The sequence below is a fragment of the Mytilus edulis genome, chromosome 14 (genome assembly GCF_963676685.1).
Source record: "Mytilus edulis chromosome 14, xbMytEdul2.2, whole genome shotgun sequence".
Taxonomy (NCBI): Eukaryota; Metazoa; Mollusca; class Bivalvia; order Mytilida; family Mytilidae; genus Mytilus; species Mytilus edulis.
The window spans coordinates 52,881,530-52,900,781 of NC_092357.1; the positions used below are offsets into that span (position 1 = coordinate 52,881,530).

General features: G+C 31.9%; 1 protein-coding gene across 11 annotated transcripts in view; it reads left to right on the forward strand.

Annotated features, from left to right (window-relative positions):
- The window catches only part of LOC139503691 (titin-like), a 284,829-nt gene that overhangs the window by 25,850 nt on the left and 239,727 nt on the right, over window positions 1-19,252 (forward strand). For 8 of the 11 annotated variants that reach the window (XM_071293518.1, XM_071293519.1, XM_071293520.1 and 5 more), the window contains exons 13-18: window positions 3,927-4,041; window positions 4,402-4,643; window positions 5,451-5,573; window positions 6,473-6,664; window positions 7,084-7,271; window positions 7,841-8,795. In XM_071293518.1, the coding sequence (XP_071149619.1) occupies window positions 3,927-4,041; window positions 4,402-4,643; window positions 5,451-5,573; window positions 6,473-6,664; window positions 7,084-7,271; window positions 7,841-8,795 (1,815 nt within the window). Of the gene's footprint in view, window positions 1-3,926; window positions 4,042-4,401; window positions 4,644-5,450; window positions 5,574-6,472; window positions 6,665-7,083; window positions 7,272-7,840; window positions 8,796-13,167; window positions 13,582-19,252 lie in introns of those variants that run through there. The other 3 variants (XM_071293526.1, XM_071293528.1, XM_071293529.1) reach the window with 1 other exon arrangement.

Consider the following 19,252-nt stretch of genomic DNA (forward strand, 5'->3'; position numbering starts at 1 on the left):
CAATCACACTGTAAAATGAAATGAAACTCGTCTTCTATTGTATTTAAAGTACAGAGAGTGCATTTTCTTTCAGATTTATTAACACCGTGATATCGTCCTGTTTCAACAAATAAGTTATGTGAAGACAATCTTATTCTCGTTAGATACACTCTAAAATTCACATGTTTAGTAAGGTAAAATTGTAAACGAACATTATTTATACAGTATTTATATAAAAAACACTTTGGCGAGCCATCCAATAATTGATTCAAATGTTGAACATCATCCTTTTGGTTAATGGATATATTACACAATTTATGGTTTATATTTGAATATTAGATTGGACCAGGGAAGCTTATATCAGCCTTGTTTTGACAACAAATATATATTGTTTTTAAAAATTTTCAAAACAATCTTTCAGAAACATAAATCAGTAAGTATGCTGTCGTCAAGATTTAACTGATATTGAATAATCCTGAAAATAAACCTGACAAACTTTTAGTATTCAATTTTATAAATATTAAATGTACATGACAAGGTACATGTAATTACAAAACCTAAAATTAAGAAGACATGATTTATATAATAGATTTTCATTGTGAACATTATTATATTGTTCTTAAAAAGAGACAGTTTTGGATTGAATATGGGAAGGTATAAGTTTATGTGTTGCGTGTTTGTTTTGATCATGTTTTTTTTTTTAACCTTTTAAAGCTTCATAACAAGACTCTAAATTCTGAATTGCTTTGAGTTCCTAATATGTTCTGAATCTTTGGATTAACAAATTTGTTTTTCATGTGTGAATCTAAACGGTGAGACTAAGGTTTCTGCTGTTCTCTTGTGAATCTAAACGGTGAGACTAAGGTTTCTGCTGTTCTCTTGTGAATCTAAACGGTGAGTCTAAGGTTTCTGCTGTTCTCTTGTGAATCTAAACGGTGAGACTAAGGTTTCTGCTGTTCTCTTGTGAATCTAAACGGTGAGTCTAAGGTTTCTGCTGTTCTCTTGTGAATCTAAACGGTGAGTCTAAGGTTTCTGCTGTTCTCTTGTGAATCTAAACGGTGAGACTAAGGTTTCTGCTGTTCTCTTGTGAATCTAAACGGTGAGACTAAGGTTTCTGCTGTTCTCTTGTGAATCTAAACGGTGAGTCTAAGGTTTCTGCTGTTCTCTTGTGAATCTAAACGGTGAGACTAAGGTTTCTGCTGTTTTCTTGTGAATCTAAACGGTGAGACTAAGGTTTCTGCTGTTCTCTTGTGAATCTAAACGGTGAGACTAAGGTTTCTGCTGTTCTCTTGTGAATCTAAACGGTGAGACTAAGGTTTCTGCTGTTCTCTTGTGAATCTAAACGGTGAGACTAAGGTTTCTGCTGTTCTCTTGTGAATCTAAACGGTGAGTCTAAGGTTTCTGCTGTTCTCTTGTGAATCTAAACGGTGAGTCTAAGGTTTCTGCTGTTCTCTTGTGAATCTAAACGGTGAGTCTAAGGTTTCTGCTGTTCTCTTGTGAATCTAAACGGTGAGACTAAGGTTTCTGCTGTTCTCTTGTGGATCTAAACGGTGAGTCTAAGGTTTCTGCTGTTCTCTTGTGAATCTAAACGGTGAGTCTAAGGTTTCTGCTGTTCTCTTGTGAATCTAAACGGTGAGTCTAAGGTTTCTGCTGTTCTCTTGTGAATCTAAACGGTGAGACTAAGGTTTCTGCTGTTCTCTTGTGAATCTAAACTGTGAGACTAAGGTTTCTGCTGTTCTCTTGTGAATCTAAACGATGAGACTACGGTTTCTGCTGTTCTCTTGTGAATCTAAACGGTGAGACTAAGGTTTCTGCTGTTCTCTCTGATTATTTTACTTTTCTATGAAGCACAATTGTCCTTTTATCTGTTTATCTTATGATGAGAACTTTATTTCTTATGATTAATTATTATGTCATAACCTGTTCTTGTTCCAATCAATTTTTGTGCTATTTTTTTTTATATCATGAGCTATTTAAAAGTTGTTAGGAATGGAAACAAAAACTGGTGATGTGAAACAGGTTATTTTCAGGAAAGTCAAACTGATCAGTATGGTTTCATCATCTTGCAAGTTTTTAAATTGCTCTTGATAAAATATTGAATTTAATTGACCAATGTATAGAAAATTAACAGTTTGTTCTTTAATAACTTGTTTTTGGTTCTGGAAGGTCTCAATGTAGATAACTGTTTGTAATCTTACTTGACGGAGAATTGTTTAACATGTTTTTGTTTTACTCTTTGAACTTTCTAAATGAAACTGAATGAATTAAAAAAAAAAATAGGAAACAACTTCTAACTGCTATAAGAAATATATGAAGAGTTAGGTTGAGACATAAAATTAAGCCTTTTGTAGATTTTTATACGCCCGTCAAAATTTTGACCGGACGTATTATGGTATACAAATGTCCGTTGTCCGTCTGTCTGTCGTATCGTCTATCCGTCTGTCCGTCTGTCTGGCGTAAACATGTTGCACCGTAACTTGAGAACGACTTATCCAAATTTCATGAAACTTAATATAGTTGTTTCTTATGATGGTCAAATGATCTGTATACTTTTTGGTGAAAATAAGATTTAAACTTTTTTGAGTTACGGCACTTTATGACTAAAACAGGGGTGTGTTTTTTCACATGTCGCACCGTATCTCAAAAACGATTCTTAATTATGACTTAAAACTTTAAACAGTTCTTAGTTATATTAATCTCAATATCTGTATACTTTTTGGTGATGATTCAAAATTTCATTTTTGAGTAATTGAGTATTTTGTAAAAAAAGGGGGAGGGGTTTTTTACATGTCGTGCCATATCTCAAAAACATTTATGATTATTGCTTAAAACTTTACACATGTTTTTGTTATATTAATCTAAAGATCTGTGTACTTTTTGGTGATGATTCAAAATTTCATTTTTGAGTTATTAGTATTTTGTAAAAAAAGGGGGAGTTTTTTTTACATGTGCCGTGTCTCAAAAACGATTTATGATTATTGCTTAAAACTTTACACACTTCTTTGTTATGTTATTCTTATCTAAAGATCTTTATACTTTTTGGTGATGATTCAAAATTTTATTTTTGAGTTATTGAGTATTTTGTAAAACAGGGAAGGGTTTTTTTACATGTCTCGCCATATCTCAAAAATAGTTTATGATTATTGCTTTAAACTTTACACACTTCTTTGTTATATTAATCTAAAGATCTGTATACTTTTTGGTATTGATTTAAAATTTTATTTTAGTAATATTTAGGTTTTTGTAAAAAAAAAAACAGGGTGCCCCCCACCCTGTTTTTTTTTTTACAAAAACCTAAATATTACTAAAATAAAATTTCACATGTCCCGCCGTGTCTCAAAAACAATATATGGTTATTGCTTAAAACTTTCTCAGAAACTATTTATGATTATTGCATAAGACTTCCACGCACAAGATGTCTGGCGTATCATGCGCTTATGGCACAGCTGTTTATTGTATTCTATGAAGGGGGTCTTTACATTTTGATCATTATGGTTCCTGTCCAGGTTATATGTATGAAAACTTTACTGTTCCAAGAACAGATAGGGAGATGTGGCAACTATCCAACAAAGGACAAGGATGTAAAGATTAATGAATAATAATTTAAAGTTTAATAACATCAAGCAAAAAAAGATTTATGGCAATTAGTATCCAATGACTACCACTGGAATACCAGCTTGGACAGACACAGAAATAATGGATGGGGTCAAATATGTTTGTGAGCTCTTTACCCTACCCTATAACCTTTGGCAGTTATGTAACATAAGTTTCTGGTGTATAAAGAATATATCCATCTGACATCTGAATTAGAAAAGAAAAGGGAAATATGTTTTTTTAAAGGCATATTTGACAAAACAGATTCAGACAAGAAGTACAGTATGATTTATCCAAAAGTTTACAACTAATATGTTTATAATATAAATGTAAATTTAAATTTTGTGTTTCAGTTTTCTAAGAAATTAGATGATTTGCTGGAGCTAGTATGTTCTGAACCAGAATGTGAGGATGTGAAATCAGCAGAGAAGGAGTTGAAAATTCTGGAGGAGAAATGTGATTCTATTAGTAAGTTATGTGACTGTTAGGATACTTTGAAAACCAATTGTCTTGTTTGATTATAATTAAGCATTCATATATTATGAGATAGTTATGACCAATATAGGAAAAATTGATGTTATAACTGATTTCCTAGAATGAATCGTTCTTAGAATTAATAAATATTAAGTGAAACAAATTTGTTATTCGTGCATGATTTAAGATTGATAACCGTCCAAAGACTGTCACGATCAAAAGAAGCTACACCATTTGTTAAATATTTCTTTTCAGGTAGATATTAGAGATTCAGATTGTGGGCAGTTTCCATCTAATAGTCACAATGGTAATACAAAGTTATTGTTCCATGTTAATTAGATTTTTATTTTGTAGATACAGCAGCACAGTCTACTTTGGGTGATGGACAAAGTCTGTTGGATGAGATGTCTCGACCAATCAAAAATGCTTCTGGGAAAGACATAACACCAGACTACTCTCGTCATATTAAACACATCAACCAATCACTAGAGGAATTACAAGAGAGAAAGTTACGCTGTGATGAGCTGGCCGATGTTAGAAAACTCAAACTACAACAGATACTTCAGCTTTGTACATGTGAACATGATGCTGAACAGGTAAAATTAAAAACCACAGCTGTGTACATGTGAACATCATGCTGAACAGGTAAAATTATTACAAAAACCACAGCTGTGTACATGTGAACATCATGCTGAACTGATAAAATTATTACAAAAACCACAGCTGTGTACATGTGAACATAATGCTGAACAGGTAAAATTATTACAAAAACCACAGCTGTGTACATGTGAACATCATGCTGAACAGGTAAAATTATTACAAAAACCACAGCTGTGTACATGTGAACATCATGCTGAACAGGTAAAATTATTACAAAAACCACAGCTGTGTACATGTGAACATCATGCTGAACAGGTAAAATTATTACAAAAACCACAGCTGTGTACATGTGAACATCATGCTGAACAGGTAAAATTATTACAAAAACCACAGCTGTGTACATGTGAACATCATGCTGAACTGATAAAACTATACAAAACTGAAGCTATGTACATGTGAACAGATACTTATATTACAAATACCAATACTCGGCTGTGGAAAATTTTTCACCAAGAATCACTTTTCTGGATTCTTTTTACCTCAGTAACAGTAATTAGCTATTAAGTCTAAGCAAAAGCTCATACCTCATTCTATTTTAAAGATGCTGCTTGTGCCCAGGTTTGAGTGGAAATTTGCTAGATGCTGATAATTCTACATTGGGGCATTTCAAGAAAACAGAATTAGAACTAATAAAGACTAAAATCTACAATAAATCTGCCTGACATCAGTTTCAATTGAAACTCAACAAACTAAACCTTTTCTTTTGTTACACAATACAGTTATGAATTGTTTCTATATTTCAGGCTATAATGTGGATTTTAGAGTTATGTGGAGTAATGGCTAACACGCATACTAACATGGGTAAAACTCATGAAGAGGCAGAGAAACTACAGAATGATCACAAAAAGTTTGAATCAACTGCTCAGGTCAGTCAGCATGTTTTAATGGGCCTTTATTTTGCTAAAATTAGTAATTTGTACACAAGTTTATACTGTAAATTCAGAAATTATTGCGTGCATTTATTATTGTGATTATTCAAAAATGGACACAAATGTGAGTTTAAATATTGTGTTTTAAGAAAAATTTACATACAGATCTATAGTTTAGTTATCAAAATGCAAGTTCTTATTATGGAAATACTCACCGAGTCACATTATTCGCATTAATAAAATCCTTGCAATAATATCTGAATTTATAGTAGTTCATAATATAGGGTTATTGCATGATTATTAGGGAATATTGTCGTCAGTAGAATTTTATATTGCATGAGCTTGGAGGGACAATATTCCCCAATATTCATGCAATAACCCTTTTTTTGTATAGCAATATAATATTTGAAAGTAAAAATTGGTTTAATCTAAGGTTTTGTCATTGATGACGTCATGAATTTTGAAGATTTATTGCACTAGTGCAATATTAGAATTTATTGCATGCTAACTTTTGGTTACTTTCTGTGGGAAATATTATATTGCTATGCAATAAATATAGATATCATCTGGAAAGGCCTTTCTGCACTTATTTTGGTTACTTTACACTTATCAGGGCCTTATGAGCTTATATGGACCCCATAATCTTACAATAAACAAATGTAAGTTTGATTCCAATCTCAAGTAAGGTTGACTGACCTCAGAAACAACGTACTTAAAATATCAATAGAGAATCTTGTTTCATATAAACTTACATTTCAATGCAATTTCATGTAAGATTTATGGAATAATTGTAATCAGAGAAACTATCATGCTTATTATAACCTCAGAAATCTGGTGACTATTGAACTTCTTACAATGGAAATTTAATTGTTGATTTGGATATATATATATTTTAGAGTACATATGAATATGGTAAACAGCTTCTGCAAGCAGCTTTGGTTCTGAGAAGATCATTAAGACACGATCTTGAACCTAACAATGAAATGACCCAGAGGTTAGATGATGCATGGTGGAGATTCTCACAAGGCACAAATGAAAGAGCAAATAGACTCACAGTATCGGCCATGTTTTTGGCATCAGTAGAAAAGGTGAAAAATTAGTTTTTGAAAGCTTTACATGAAAACTTGAAGTGTCATAATTGTTTTCCTAGACTACAAATGATCAGATTATCTGTAAGAGATATTGTTTTGTATAAATAAACCATCTGAACTTGAAAATGATGTCTTTTAAATAATCTTTAAAAGGGTTTAAAATTGTTGTATTCCATGTGATTTTCAATTTTTATGACAAGTTGAAGTGATAATTGTATTCCTAGATCAGATCATCTGTAAGAGACTTTGATTTAAATAAGAAAGCCATGTAAACTTGAGATTAATGTCTTTTCTGATAATCTTTAAAACTGTTTAAAGTTGTTATATTCCATGTTTTTCAATTTTAATTAGTCTAACAGAACCTACAAAAAGAAAGTTTCTTGCCCATATAGGTTTAATGTTATTTTTATTTACAGATTTTTGACAACATTGAAAAGATTTTGCTAGCCATTTCACAGACATTGTCAAGGGAACAAACTGTTCCTGAAGTATTACAGAAGTTCTCTCCCTTAAAACATCAAGTTGATGAAGATTACAAGGACACAATGCATATGGGAAAGGCTTTGTTAGAAAGACTGAGTTTACCTGTTGTTCAACAAGAAGGGTAACTCTACATAATTTTAGAAATAAATTCAAGAATTACTTCCCTTTAACTTTAAAATTTAGCTTTACACCATTTAAGGACAGAATAAAAATTCTATAGGGCAATCTTCAGATTGCGTATGAAATATGAGCTATCAAATTTAAATGTTGAGAAAACAAAGTATTGAAGTAAGCTATATGATATGAGAATAGATAAATATTTAGGATTTTATAGGTTTTTAAAGGCATATTTTTAATTTGTACTCATGTGGCTAATGTAATTTTTTTTTTTGTGTAAAAATGTCTTTCCATGGATCATTTGGACAAAAATCCAATCCAGTTGTCCAGTATCTGTAGTCAATACCTTTATTTGTCCAGTAAAGACTTATAAATATATATGACAACCTTGTTAGCTGGAAAACGTTGCGAATAAAAAACAAGGTAATAATCTTAGCATTTCAAACATTGTATAAGAAAGCCTTAAATGGGATGCAGGCTTAAACAAACCTCCAAATAATCCAAAAGTATATGAATATGATATATATTCTGCTGTGAGTAAAGTGATAAAAAAAAAAAATAATTTCTTTTCAGAAGACAAATTCAAGAAGACCAATCTGCTGCAGCAACCATAAACAGTAAACTGAGAAAACTGGAACATAAGAAAGTGGACATGGATCGATACTGGAGAGAAATGGAATATACCAAACAACCTCCACAAGTTGATCAAGTGTTTTCTCCAAAGAGACAAAGAACAATACCCACAATTCCTAACCGAACAAACACTGCTTTCGATGATCATGACAAATCTATTTATGAAGAACCAGTGCCAAAAACTCCAAAACGACCTTGGACATCAGAAGCAAATATACATGCTTCAAACGTGCCTAGAAATTTTAGGTCTCCAGCTACACGTGTGGAATATGCCTCAGTAAAACGTCCACAGAATCAGTTACAAACTAGTGATTACTCAGAAATAGGTCCGTATAATCAACAACCAAGGAGAGAAAGGAGTATAAGAAAAGACCAAAGTCAATTACAAGCTAGTGCCCCTAACTTACATTATGCTGAAATTGGTCCCTATGGGACCCATCAGCCACAAAGAAGTGATGACAGTGGAAAACTTCATTATGCTGAAATTGGACCTTATGGTCAAAAGCCCATGGAAACAGACACTGCTCCTAGGCTTCAGTATGCTGAATTTGGTCAATATGACACAGAAAAAGATGCCCCAAAACTTCAGTATGCTGACATTGGTCCATATAGTACAGGCCCACCTGTAGACAATAGGAAAGCAGTTCATGGAAGTGCACCTAAACTACAGTATGCTGAGTTTGGAGAATATGCAGACAAGAGACCAGTTAGTGATGAAATAGGACATGATACTGCTCCTAAGCTCCAATATGCAGAGATCGGTCCTTATAATACTGCCCCACAACAAAGAAATGAAGACCAGGCACCTCATCTACAATATGCTGAGATGGCTCCATATGGGACAACACAACAGAGACCTGAAGAAAATGATTTACTGAAACAACAGCTAGAGGAGGTAAAGTCTTTAATGATATAGTCATAAACTGATTTTCTGCTTTTTTCACGGAATTTGACCCACAAAATGTAGACAAATTTTCACAATCATGATAGAATATTAAAAAAACAAGAATGAAAGAAACACAGGGTTTGAACATAAACTTTTAGTTACATATTTTTATTGAAAAACATTTATACTTTACTCAACTACACTGACCTTCCAAATTTGGGAGAAAATTTTGATCACTTTAACCTTGTTTATTAATTTTATATTGAATTCAACTTGAAGCTATTTTAAAACATCAAACCAAAAAAAATTCTTGTGTAAATCATTAGGTGATCAGTGTTGGTGTCTTTTTTAAGCAGTGTATAAAAACGAAATTCACCTACAAATCAAAGAGTATATTTTTTATCCAAATAAGAGGATCGAAGGATTTTTTAAGAAGATTAAACTGAAACGAAGTAAAACAGTAAAATGTATGTGTTGTTATGATAAGAAATAATGTAACTAAGATATGTATTGTTTATTAGTGCTACCTGTTACACGAACAAGGTTGCCAAATCTGTTGTCTGCCAATGACATATCACCAGACCATGTTTATATTTAATGGTAACCTCTTGTGAAAGTAGAAACAAACATCATTCCAGTATATATATAATCCAGTGTCTTTACTAAGGTCAATTGCAGAAAAGTATTGATTGAAAGGGAGTGTAGGTTGTAGGTTTGGGAGGAACTTAGATAGATATTTTGGGGGACAAGTTTTAAAAAAAAAGGTAAAGAAAATATTTTGGGATATTTCCTCTGTGGGTCATTTCAAACTATGGGAATCAATTTAATCCCTATGGTGCTTTGTCTATTAATAAAAGGATTTATGTAAGAACCTTCTTATCAACAATTATGACAACCATTACTAGGATAGAAGTCCTAATATATAAACTATTACAGGTGATCTTCTTGATAATTAGTAAATAAAAGTATGTTTTGTCAAATATGTATGAAAAGGGCCTGTTTTTGTTAGAATTTTGTCATGTTTTGACATACTGCAGCCTTATATTACTGACTATGTGGTTTTCTCATTGTTGAAGGCTGGAAATTGACCTAAAGTTGCTTCAATCGCTTATTTTGGAAACTGTTGAATAGTTTTCTCATTGGTAATCATATCACATCCTGAGACCACATCACATTTTATTGTTGGGGTTATTGTCAACCAACCTTAAGGGCATACGATACAGTTACAGGGGAGGTAACGACGTTGCTTACGTTAAATGATATTTTCGCAACGTCAAACTGTGACATATCGAGAAAAGATGCTTTTTTCGACTGATTTTTAGCATTCAAACTGATTTAATTTGAAAACGAGTGCATGGACCCCTATTTTTTTAAACGACATTTTGTTTCATTTTGCAGGGAGATTATGTGAACCAAATTTTGTAAAACTGTAAATAGTGCAATTTTTTTGATTTTGATAGATATACAGCAAAAAATTAAGTTTTTTTCTCAATTCATGACCATTTGATGAATATGAGTTATTTCTGAATAAAAAATGCATAAATTTTTAGGATATTTATGAAATACAGAAATTACAAATTATTTAACAAAGAACAATTTGTTTATCTTTTAAAACAAAAAAGTTATTTCTTTCTTTCGAAAGGGAAAATATGGCCACAAATCCGAATTTTGAGCAATTATACAAAATTTCGACCTCATTTAACTCAAAAAGTAGCACATGAAGATATATTTTTTATTACATATTTGATTTAATCAGGCAAAAAATAGCCTACATGCAATTTTTCATCAAACTAAATAAGGGATCAAAACTGTATCGTATGCCCTTAATGTAAGATGCATTGTCTTAGTAGGATTTTAATGCTGTCATCTATTCAGTTTTCCACCAGTGTGTCATTTGTGCTTCTAAGTGAAAAGTTCTTAATAATTTCATGTCTTTTAATTTAATGTTTTACGAAATGTTATTTATAAACAACTGCCACTTGTGAATATTAAGTATTTTATTACGCAATACCTGTAGCTGCAAAGAGCAAATTCGTAGAACAAGTTACTGGAATTCTGTATTGTTGCCAGACAGATTGAAGATGTATGCATGTCTTCTATCAGACAGAGAGATTGGCACAACATCACAAATATTTGGTAGAATCATTTCTGATTCATTTCAAGATAAAACAGAATTTTGTGGTTTTTATTCAGGGTCTGTTGATGCTTTAAATATTTTAAAGATGAGAATCAGATAAAAAAACGGAAAAACCTATCAGCTTGTTTAATTGTTATTAAAGAAAGTGTAATATGCATAAGCCTACATGTATGTTATTCTGTTGCCCATAACAACTAGATTTATAACTTCTTAAATTGAAGTATTCTCCACCTTCTTTATATGTCAATGTATGGTCTTCTACCTGGAGCCTTGGCTCACACTGAACAGCAAGCTATGAAGGTCCCCAAAAAATGACTAGCGTATAACCATTCAAAATGGAAAACCAACAGTCTTATCAATTTAAAAAACAAGAAACACTTATGAACCACAACGACAACCACTGAACATCAGGTTCCTGACTTAAGAGAGGTGCAAACAAATGCAGCGGGTTTAAACGTTTACCTGAAACAATAGTATAACATCACAACATAGAAAGACACTATAAAATATCAATTGAAGTGGCTTTACTCAAAACAAAAGACATATTAACACAAACAAGTGAATATACACTGTCAGAACTAATACATTCGATCTATGACACAATGTAAATAAAAAATCAGGGATGAGATGTTAACCAATTTCAGAAAGACAACCATAAGCTTTTTCATATAAAAAATAGAAGATGTGGTATGATTGCCAAAGAGACCAAATGATACAGAAATTAACAACTATAGGTCAGGGTACAGCCTTATACATTGAGCAAAGCCCATAATTTTAATAATTTTAATTTTGACCCCCCCCCCCCCCCCCCGACAGTTTAAAAATTTTTAAATGTTTTCATTGTAATGTGTTGGTGTCGCAAGTTATAAAAGGCCCTGGCAAGACAAAATGTAAAATGTTGATTAGCTTGCTTAATGTTTTGACTAATAATTTTTCAATACTTATTTTGAAGAACTTTCAAAGATTATGAGGTAGTTTAACAACAATCAATCAATCTTATTTTGTTGCATTTGATCTGAAACAAAATAAATATCTGTCCAAAACTATATCTGTTTAATTGAAAATAAAAACATTTAAAAGTATGTGAAGTAGCTATAGTAATAAGTGTGTACTTCCTATTTATAATGGATCAGTAGCATTGATGTTATGTAATGAGTCACAAATAGGCAATTGATAGGGCCTTTTAAACAAGTTATTTATATATATTGTTTTTTTTTTAATCTGACCGAATTGAAATGAATTTAAATAGCTTAAAGCAGATTGAGTTCCCAGCATTTTATTTTTTAGAGCAAATTGAAGAAAAGAAATATTAAATGTATATGTTAACCTTCCCTAATTTACATTTATTCTCCTCAATATATCAATCACCTTTGAGAGAGATCAGAGTCTCATTTATTCAACAAAACATCTTCCCATATTCAAATGGTGTACTTGTTTTAGCAATTACTTTTAATTTCACTATAAATGTTTATTCATAGCCATGCTACAGTACAGTACCTTTATAAGTTTAAGTGACAAAATTAACCTTAAGCCATTTGGATTGTTGGTTTAATAAATCTTATAACAAAATCAGCTAGTTTTTTTTAAAACATTTTTATTATGATAACTATGAACAAATAGAATTAGGGAAGATTTTCATTTTTAGTATCCATTGCTGACAACTGCCCAAAAATCATTCAATTTTAATTAGTTATTATATTGTACACATTTTTTACATCAAATACATTTTGGCAAATGAATTCAAACAAAATGTTACATAATGGAAACAATATAAAAAGATTTTCATTTTGATATTTTTTTGTTGGCAAAGTCTTTCATATACTAGCCAAGAAAGAGAAATGACTGGAGGGAGATTTATGTCTAATGATAAAAGCTAAATGTGGACTGCATTGTAATCTCATATGTTGTTTTGAAAATAAACTACTTGACAGAAAAATCATTTACAGAAGTTAAAAATTATATAAAAGATATTTCTTGTCACTGTATCTAATTAATTTATATAACACATGTGTAGTTATCAGTAATAATTGGCATACTGATCATCTCTGTTGGGGGTAATCTGGTAGCATCACTAATTACCTCTGTCCATATTTGGGAGATCATGTGACCTCTTATCTGCTGCAACACAAAATATTTTCACCTTAGGGGTGTTACAATCTTTAGAAAACAAAGTTGTTTATTAATTGATTTCAGTTTTAATCTGTATGAAATCTGAGATATTGTATTTAATTAGGTTACATATGTGAACATTTTGATAGACTCTAATAAGTTACAGTGGAGAAATTTTGAGGTTATGTTTTGATTGCATAATTGAACACCCCTGACAGGAAATCCTTTGGAATATTCCATATTTTGGTATAGTGAATTGTGTACCTGAATTCAGTTGAAGATGAAAGTTTGAGCTGTTAAGAGCCTAGTCCAGTGCTCTCTGCATGCATATTCATTCATGCTTATGTCCCCTTTAATAATCAAGAAATTTGTGCGATTTAAATGTGCCGCTATTCAACACTAAGCTAGCACTTCATTCAAAAATTTATCAAAATGTCGGATAAATTCTCGGACATCACTGACTTATCGGAATTACCCCCATCTACTACAACCATCAGTACAGTAGCTGTACAATCAGGGAGATCCAAGGTTGTCTTGGCCATTCTGCGTGTGAGTACAATTATAGGCTTTCATCTTTTTTTATGCTTCAAAAAGGGTTGGGTTTTTGTTTTGTTAGATTTCTTTAAATTTTGATTTTTAGTAGAATACTGACAGTTTAGTTATACATGTATTTATACTTCTTTTTTGATAGGTTGTTCTTGACAAAATAACTTTATAGATCTATGTTACCCCAACTTTTTTGATGTGTTCAACTTAACCTTTAAACAGATAGGAATGAGATGTTCACCTGTTTAAATCATTGACATATGGTTTTGATATCATTAGCCATAAATCATGTAAAGCTTATAGAGGAATCAAAACAATCAAATCTGCCAAATATGTGAATGCTTGGAATTATATTATGTATAAATACAAAGAGATAATTGAATGATCTCAGACAGCAAACCAACAATGGTGGTCTTTCAAGCTAGGAATGTTTAAAGTCAATGCATCTGTATGGTTACTTCTTTTCCTTTCATAGTGAACATCCTTCCATTACAAAATATAAAACTATAGGTGGCTAGTTGGAACGAATAATGGTAATGTCCCAATCACCTCCCCTCCCCAATCTGTACCCTCCATATAAACAAATAGTTATCCCTGTTATAATAAGCCATATTTTGTTTGAGGTTTATAATTAGAATTTTATCAAAAAATAAGATTCAAAGCTTCCTTAACCATGAAGAAAAACAGTCTTCACAGGACTAATTCAAATTATTAAAAAAAAAAGACTTATTGGGAGATTTTGTCAAAATTACAAAAAAATCTATTTATATTCTTTGTAAACATATTAAAAACAAAACTACAATTCAATATCAATTAAAGGAAATCCTCAGTCATCATTGCATCAAAAGTGCCAAAGAAATCATTAAGAAAGTACCTGTAGTTAGTCAGAATTTTAGTTACCTTATATGTGTATACATACATGTACATGTATATGTACAGAACAGAAACTTCATTGCTCATTGCATGTAATATATACACACAGTCTTATCCGAATTGAAATAAGAAGTGAATGGTCAAGTTAACATCACAATTCTTTACTTTACTTTAATCTAAGTCGTATTGGGAAGAATCTGTTATATTTGTCCTCTTATGCTGGGGTAATCTAAGTCGTATTGGGAAGAATTTGTTATATTTGCCATCTTATGCTGGGGTAATCTAAGTCGTATTGGGAAGAATCTGTTATATTTGTCCTCTTATGCTGGGGTAATCTAAGTCGTATTGGGAAGAACCTGTTATATTTGTCATCTTATGCTGGGGTAATCTAAGTCGTATTGGGAAGAATCTGTTATATTTGCCATCTTATGCTGCGGTAATCTAAGTCGTATTGGGAAGAACCTGTTATATTTGTCATCTTATGCTGGGGTAATCTAAGTCGTATTGGGAAGAATCTGTTATATTTGCCATCTTATGCTGCGGTAATCTAAGTCGTATTGGGAAGAATCTGTTATATTTGTCATCTTATGCTGGGGTAATCTAAGTCGTATTGGGAAGAATCTATTATATTTGTCATCTTATGCTGGGGTAATCTAAGTCGTATTGGGAAGAATCTGTTATATTTGTCCTCTTATGCTGGGGTAATCTAAGTCGTATTGGGAAGAACCTGTTATATTTGTCATCTTATGCTGGGGTAATCTAAGTCGTATTGGGAAGAATCTATTATATTTGTCATCTTATGCTGGGGTAATCTAAGTCGTATTGGGAAGAATCTGTTATATTTGTCCTCTTATGCTGGGGTAATTTAAGTCGTATTGGGAAGAATCTGTTATATTTGCCATCTTATGCTGGGGTAATCTAAGTCGTATTGGGAAGAATCTGTTATATTTGTCATCTTATGCTGGGGTAATCTAAGTCGTATTGGGAAGAATCTGTTATATTTGTCATCTTATGCTGGGGTAATCTAAGTCGTATTGGGAAGAATTTGTTATATTTGTCATCTTATGCTGGGGTAATCTAAGTCGTATTGGGAAGAATCTGTTATATTTGTCATCTTATGCTGGGGTAATCTAAGTCGTATTGGGAAGAACCTGTTATATTTGTCATCTTATGCTGGGGTAATCTAAGTCGTATTGGGAAGAACCTGTTATATTTGTCATCTTATGCTGGGGTAATCTAAGTCGTATTGGGAAGAATCTGTTATATTTGCCATCTTATGCTGCGGTAATCTAAGTCGTATTGGGAAGAATCTGTTATATTTGTCATCTTATGCTGGGGTAATCTAAGTCGTATTGGGAAGAATCTGTTATATTTGCCATCTTATGCTGGGGTAATCTAAGTCGTATTGGGAAGAACCTGTTATATTTGTCATCTTATGCTGGGGTAATCTAAGTCGTATTGGGAAGAATCTGTTATATTTGTCATCTTATGCTGGGGTAATCTAAGTCGTATTGGGAAGAATTTGTTATATTTGTCATCTTATGCTGGGGTAATCTAAGTCGTATTGGGAAGAATCTGTTATATTTGTCATCTTATGCTGGGGTAATCTAAGTCGTATTGGGAAGAACCTGTTATATTTGTCATCTTATGCTGGGGTAATCTAAGTCGTATTGGGAAGAACCTGTTATATTTGTCATCTTATGCTGGGGTAATCTAAGTCGTATTGGGAAGAATCTGTTATATTTGTCATCTTATGCTGGGGTAATCTAAGTCGTATTGGGAAGAATCTGTTATATTTGTCATCTTATGCTGGGGTAATCTAAGTCGTATTGGGAAGAATCTGTTATATTTGCCATCTTATGCTGCGGTAATCTAAGTCGTATTGGGAAGAATCTGTTATATTTGTCATCTTATGCTGGGGTAATCTAAGTCGTATTGGGAAGAATCTGTTATATTTGCCATCTTATGCTGCGGTAATCTAAGTCGTATTGGGAAGAACCTGTTATATTTGTCATCTTATGCTGGGGTAATCTAAGTCGTATTGGGAAGAATCTGTTATATTTGTCATCTTATGCTGGGGTAATCTAAGTCGTATTGGGAAGAATCTGTTATATTTGTCATCTTATGCTGGGATAATCTAAGTGGTATTGGGAAGAATCTGTTATATTTATCATCTTATGCTGGGGTAATCTAAGTCGTATTGGGAAGAACCTGTTATATTTGCCATCTTATGCTGCGGTAATCTAAGTCGTATTGGGAAGAATCTGTTATATTTGTCATCTTATGCTGGGGTAATCTAAGTCGTATTGGGAAGAATCAATGTAAATTTGGTCTCATCTCTAAGCAGGGAAGGTTAACAGATATGAATCATATTTTTGAAACTGGTCATCTGGTACTTCATGTTCTTAAATATTATGACTTATTTCTAAACTCTTTGCATTAAGATAGCTCAAATGCAATTTAAATTCTAGTGAAAAAGAGTTGCAAGATACAAGCTTAAATTGGTTCATTCTGGTTAAATATGCAACATTTTACAATGTAAAACTTGTCAAAAATTTACAAATAAATGTCTTCAACAGGAAAATGTTGCAGCCCTTATCTTTATTTAGTCTGCAAAATAGGAAACTTCAACCTGAGTCACAAATCCAATGGGACATCAATTCCTGATATCTCTTTGGATACACTGCCTTTTATGTGGGTAAATGAAGGGTTCCTTTTAGGGAGTGACAGAAAAGTTGTGCATTCCCTCAAGGATTTATTAAATTTTCTTGGACATATACCTCTTGATATAATACTGTACAATAAGACATCTTAATATAATACAGTACAATGAGAACATCTCCTGTTTATTATTGAGGTACATGTATAAGTGATTGGCAATATCTGCTCATGATTTATTGTACACAGATGTGAACTGCTGCAGCCATGTGTAATCAGATTTACATCTTCATATAAAACATTAATAACATACAACATTTATATATCTGCTAGACTGCTACAGGGATCCCAAATTAATGATATCTATAATTTGTATTTTCAATACATGTATATCTATATTGAAAACAGATCAGACCCGCCCTTAGTTTTTTCTCTGAAAATTTTGCCTATTTATTTATTGCATATTGAATAAAGATTAGATAAGAAATGCTGTTTTGTGGGTGTGAAATATTCTACAGAAATAGGAGAGTTGGCATAGAGCCAATTGATGATGTTTACATTCCTCAGAGGGTTAATCAAAGTACTGAGTGGATTTATACACTTAGATGACAAAACATAATAGATTGAGATCATCTTCTATCTGATAGAAATTCATGTAATAAATACTTATCTCTTTTATAAGATGCCTAAATTATTGGTTCCATTTATCAATTAATGTAAGAAAGTCAATATTTATTGAATGTCGACCAGTACCGGTACACTGAGCCTATAAAATTGTTCCATAATTGTGGTAAAAAATTTAAGGAATTATATTCACGACCTTTTTCAATAAAATAAATCAAAGTTTTGTTTCAATAAAATGGCTCAAGTTTTTCATCATTAACATATATTTTTTTAAAGTTATGATCCATTTGGCAGAGAAAAAAAAGCAGCTGCATTGATCATGTGATCATGTTGATGTTTTTTTAAGTGTTTATGTACAGTACATTTAATGTATGATTGATAAATTAAAGGTAAAACAGTAAAGTTGGGATTATTGATACAATGCTTGGAAATTAATCCTATAATATGCAAATCTTGTATTTTGCCTACATTGATAGAATTTAAGTGGAGAAGAGAATAAAATTGAATTTTAAATCTTCTGGAAATGACTCTCAATTGTTATCTGTATATTTAGCTATAATACTATGAAGCTACAACAAGTCTTTACTATTTTGTGTTAAAATAAGCTTAAAAAATCATATTGCCCTGAGTGCTGCCCATTATTACCTGTTTCTGGGAGTATTGCCCAGACCGGGAAAAGGTAGATGAGTTCATAAACTCTATATGGTCCTCAGTGACATTTAGATTATTTATCAATTAAGTAAGTCCCATTTGAAGAGTCTGGCCATGCTTATTGTATTAAAATCTTTATGTGCTCTGCTTCTGCTCTGCTCTGCTTCATTCAACCTTTCGATTTTGTGTTGTTCTCATTAACTGGTAGCATGTTGTTGCATTTCTTTTACTGACACAAAAGAGCAGAGTTCCTGTTAGCATTTTTATGTCAGAAAGAAAAATGCAAAAATGACTTTTTGAGATATTTGCCTTCATGATTTTCAATGCTGAAATTCAAAATAATTACATTTTCAGAAGAAAAGTCTTTAACAGAATGCATATAATATTATGCAAATCACAATTTGGGTCCCTGTAATTGTTTTTTTTTTTTTATTAAAGCATATGCCAATGTATGACAAGCTGGAATTTTCAAAAGGAAATTAAGAATTTGAACACTGACATGAGCCCAAGAACAGGGTTATTAGATAATGAGTCTTGTTATGATTCAAAATCTTGCACAAGTTTTTCAAAGATTTCCAAGTCTTGCATGACCTTTCTTTTAAGTTTGACTTTTTATTTTACATATGATTAAAACTAGTCATAAACACTCATGACCACTGACTGTATCTAATGAAAACTTATAATGACTTCTGACTGTATCTAAGATTACATATTATTTATTATTTACTGACTGTATCTAAGATTACATATTATTTATTATTTAAAGACACGAAGAGAAGTTATTGATGAATACCAAGGGTACCACTTGAGCCAATGCCAGGAGATGTCATCTTATATGTCTTACAGTTAAAGAGTATATGCATATTGA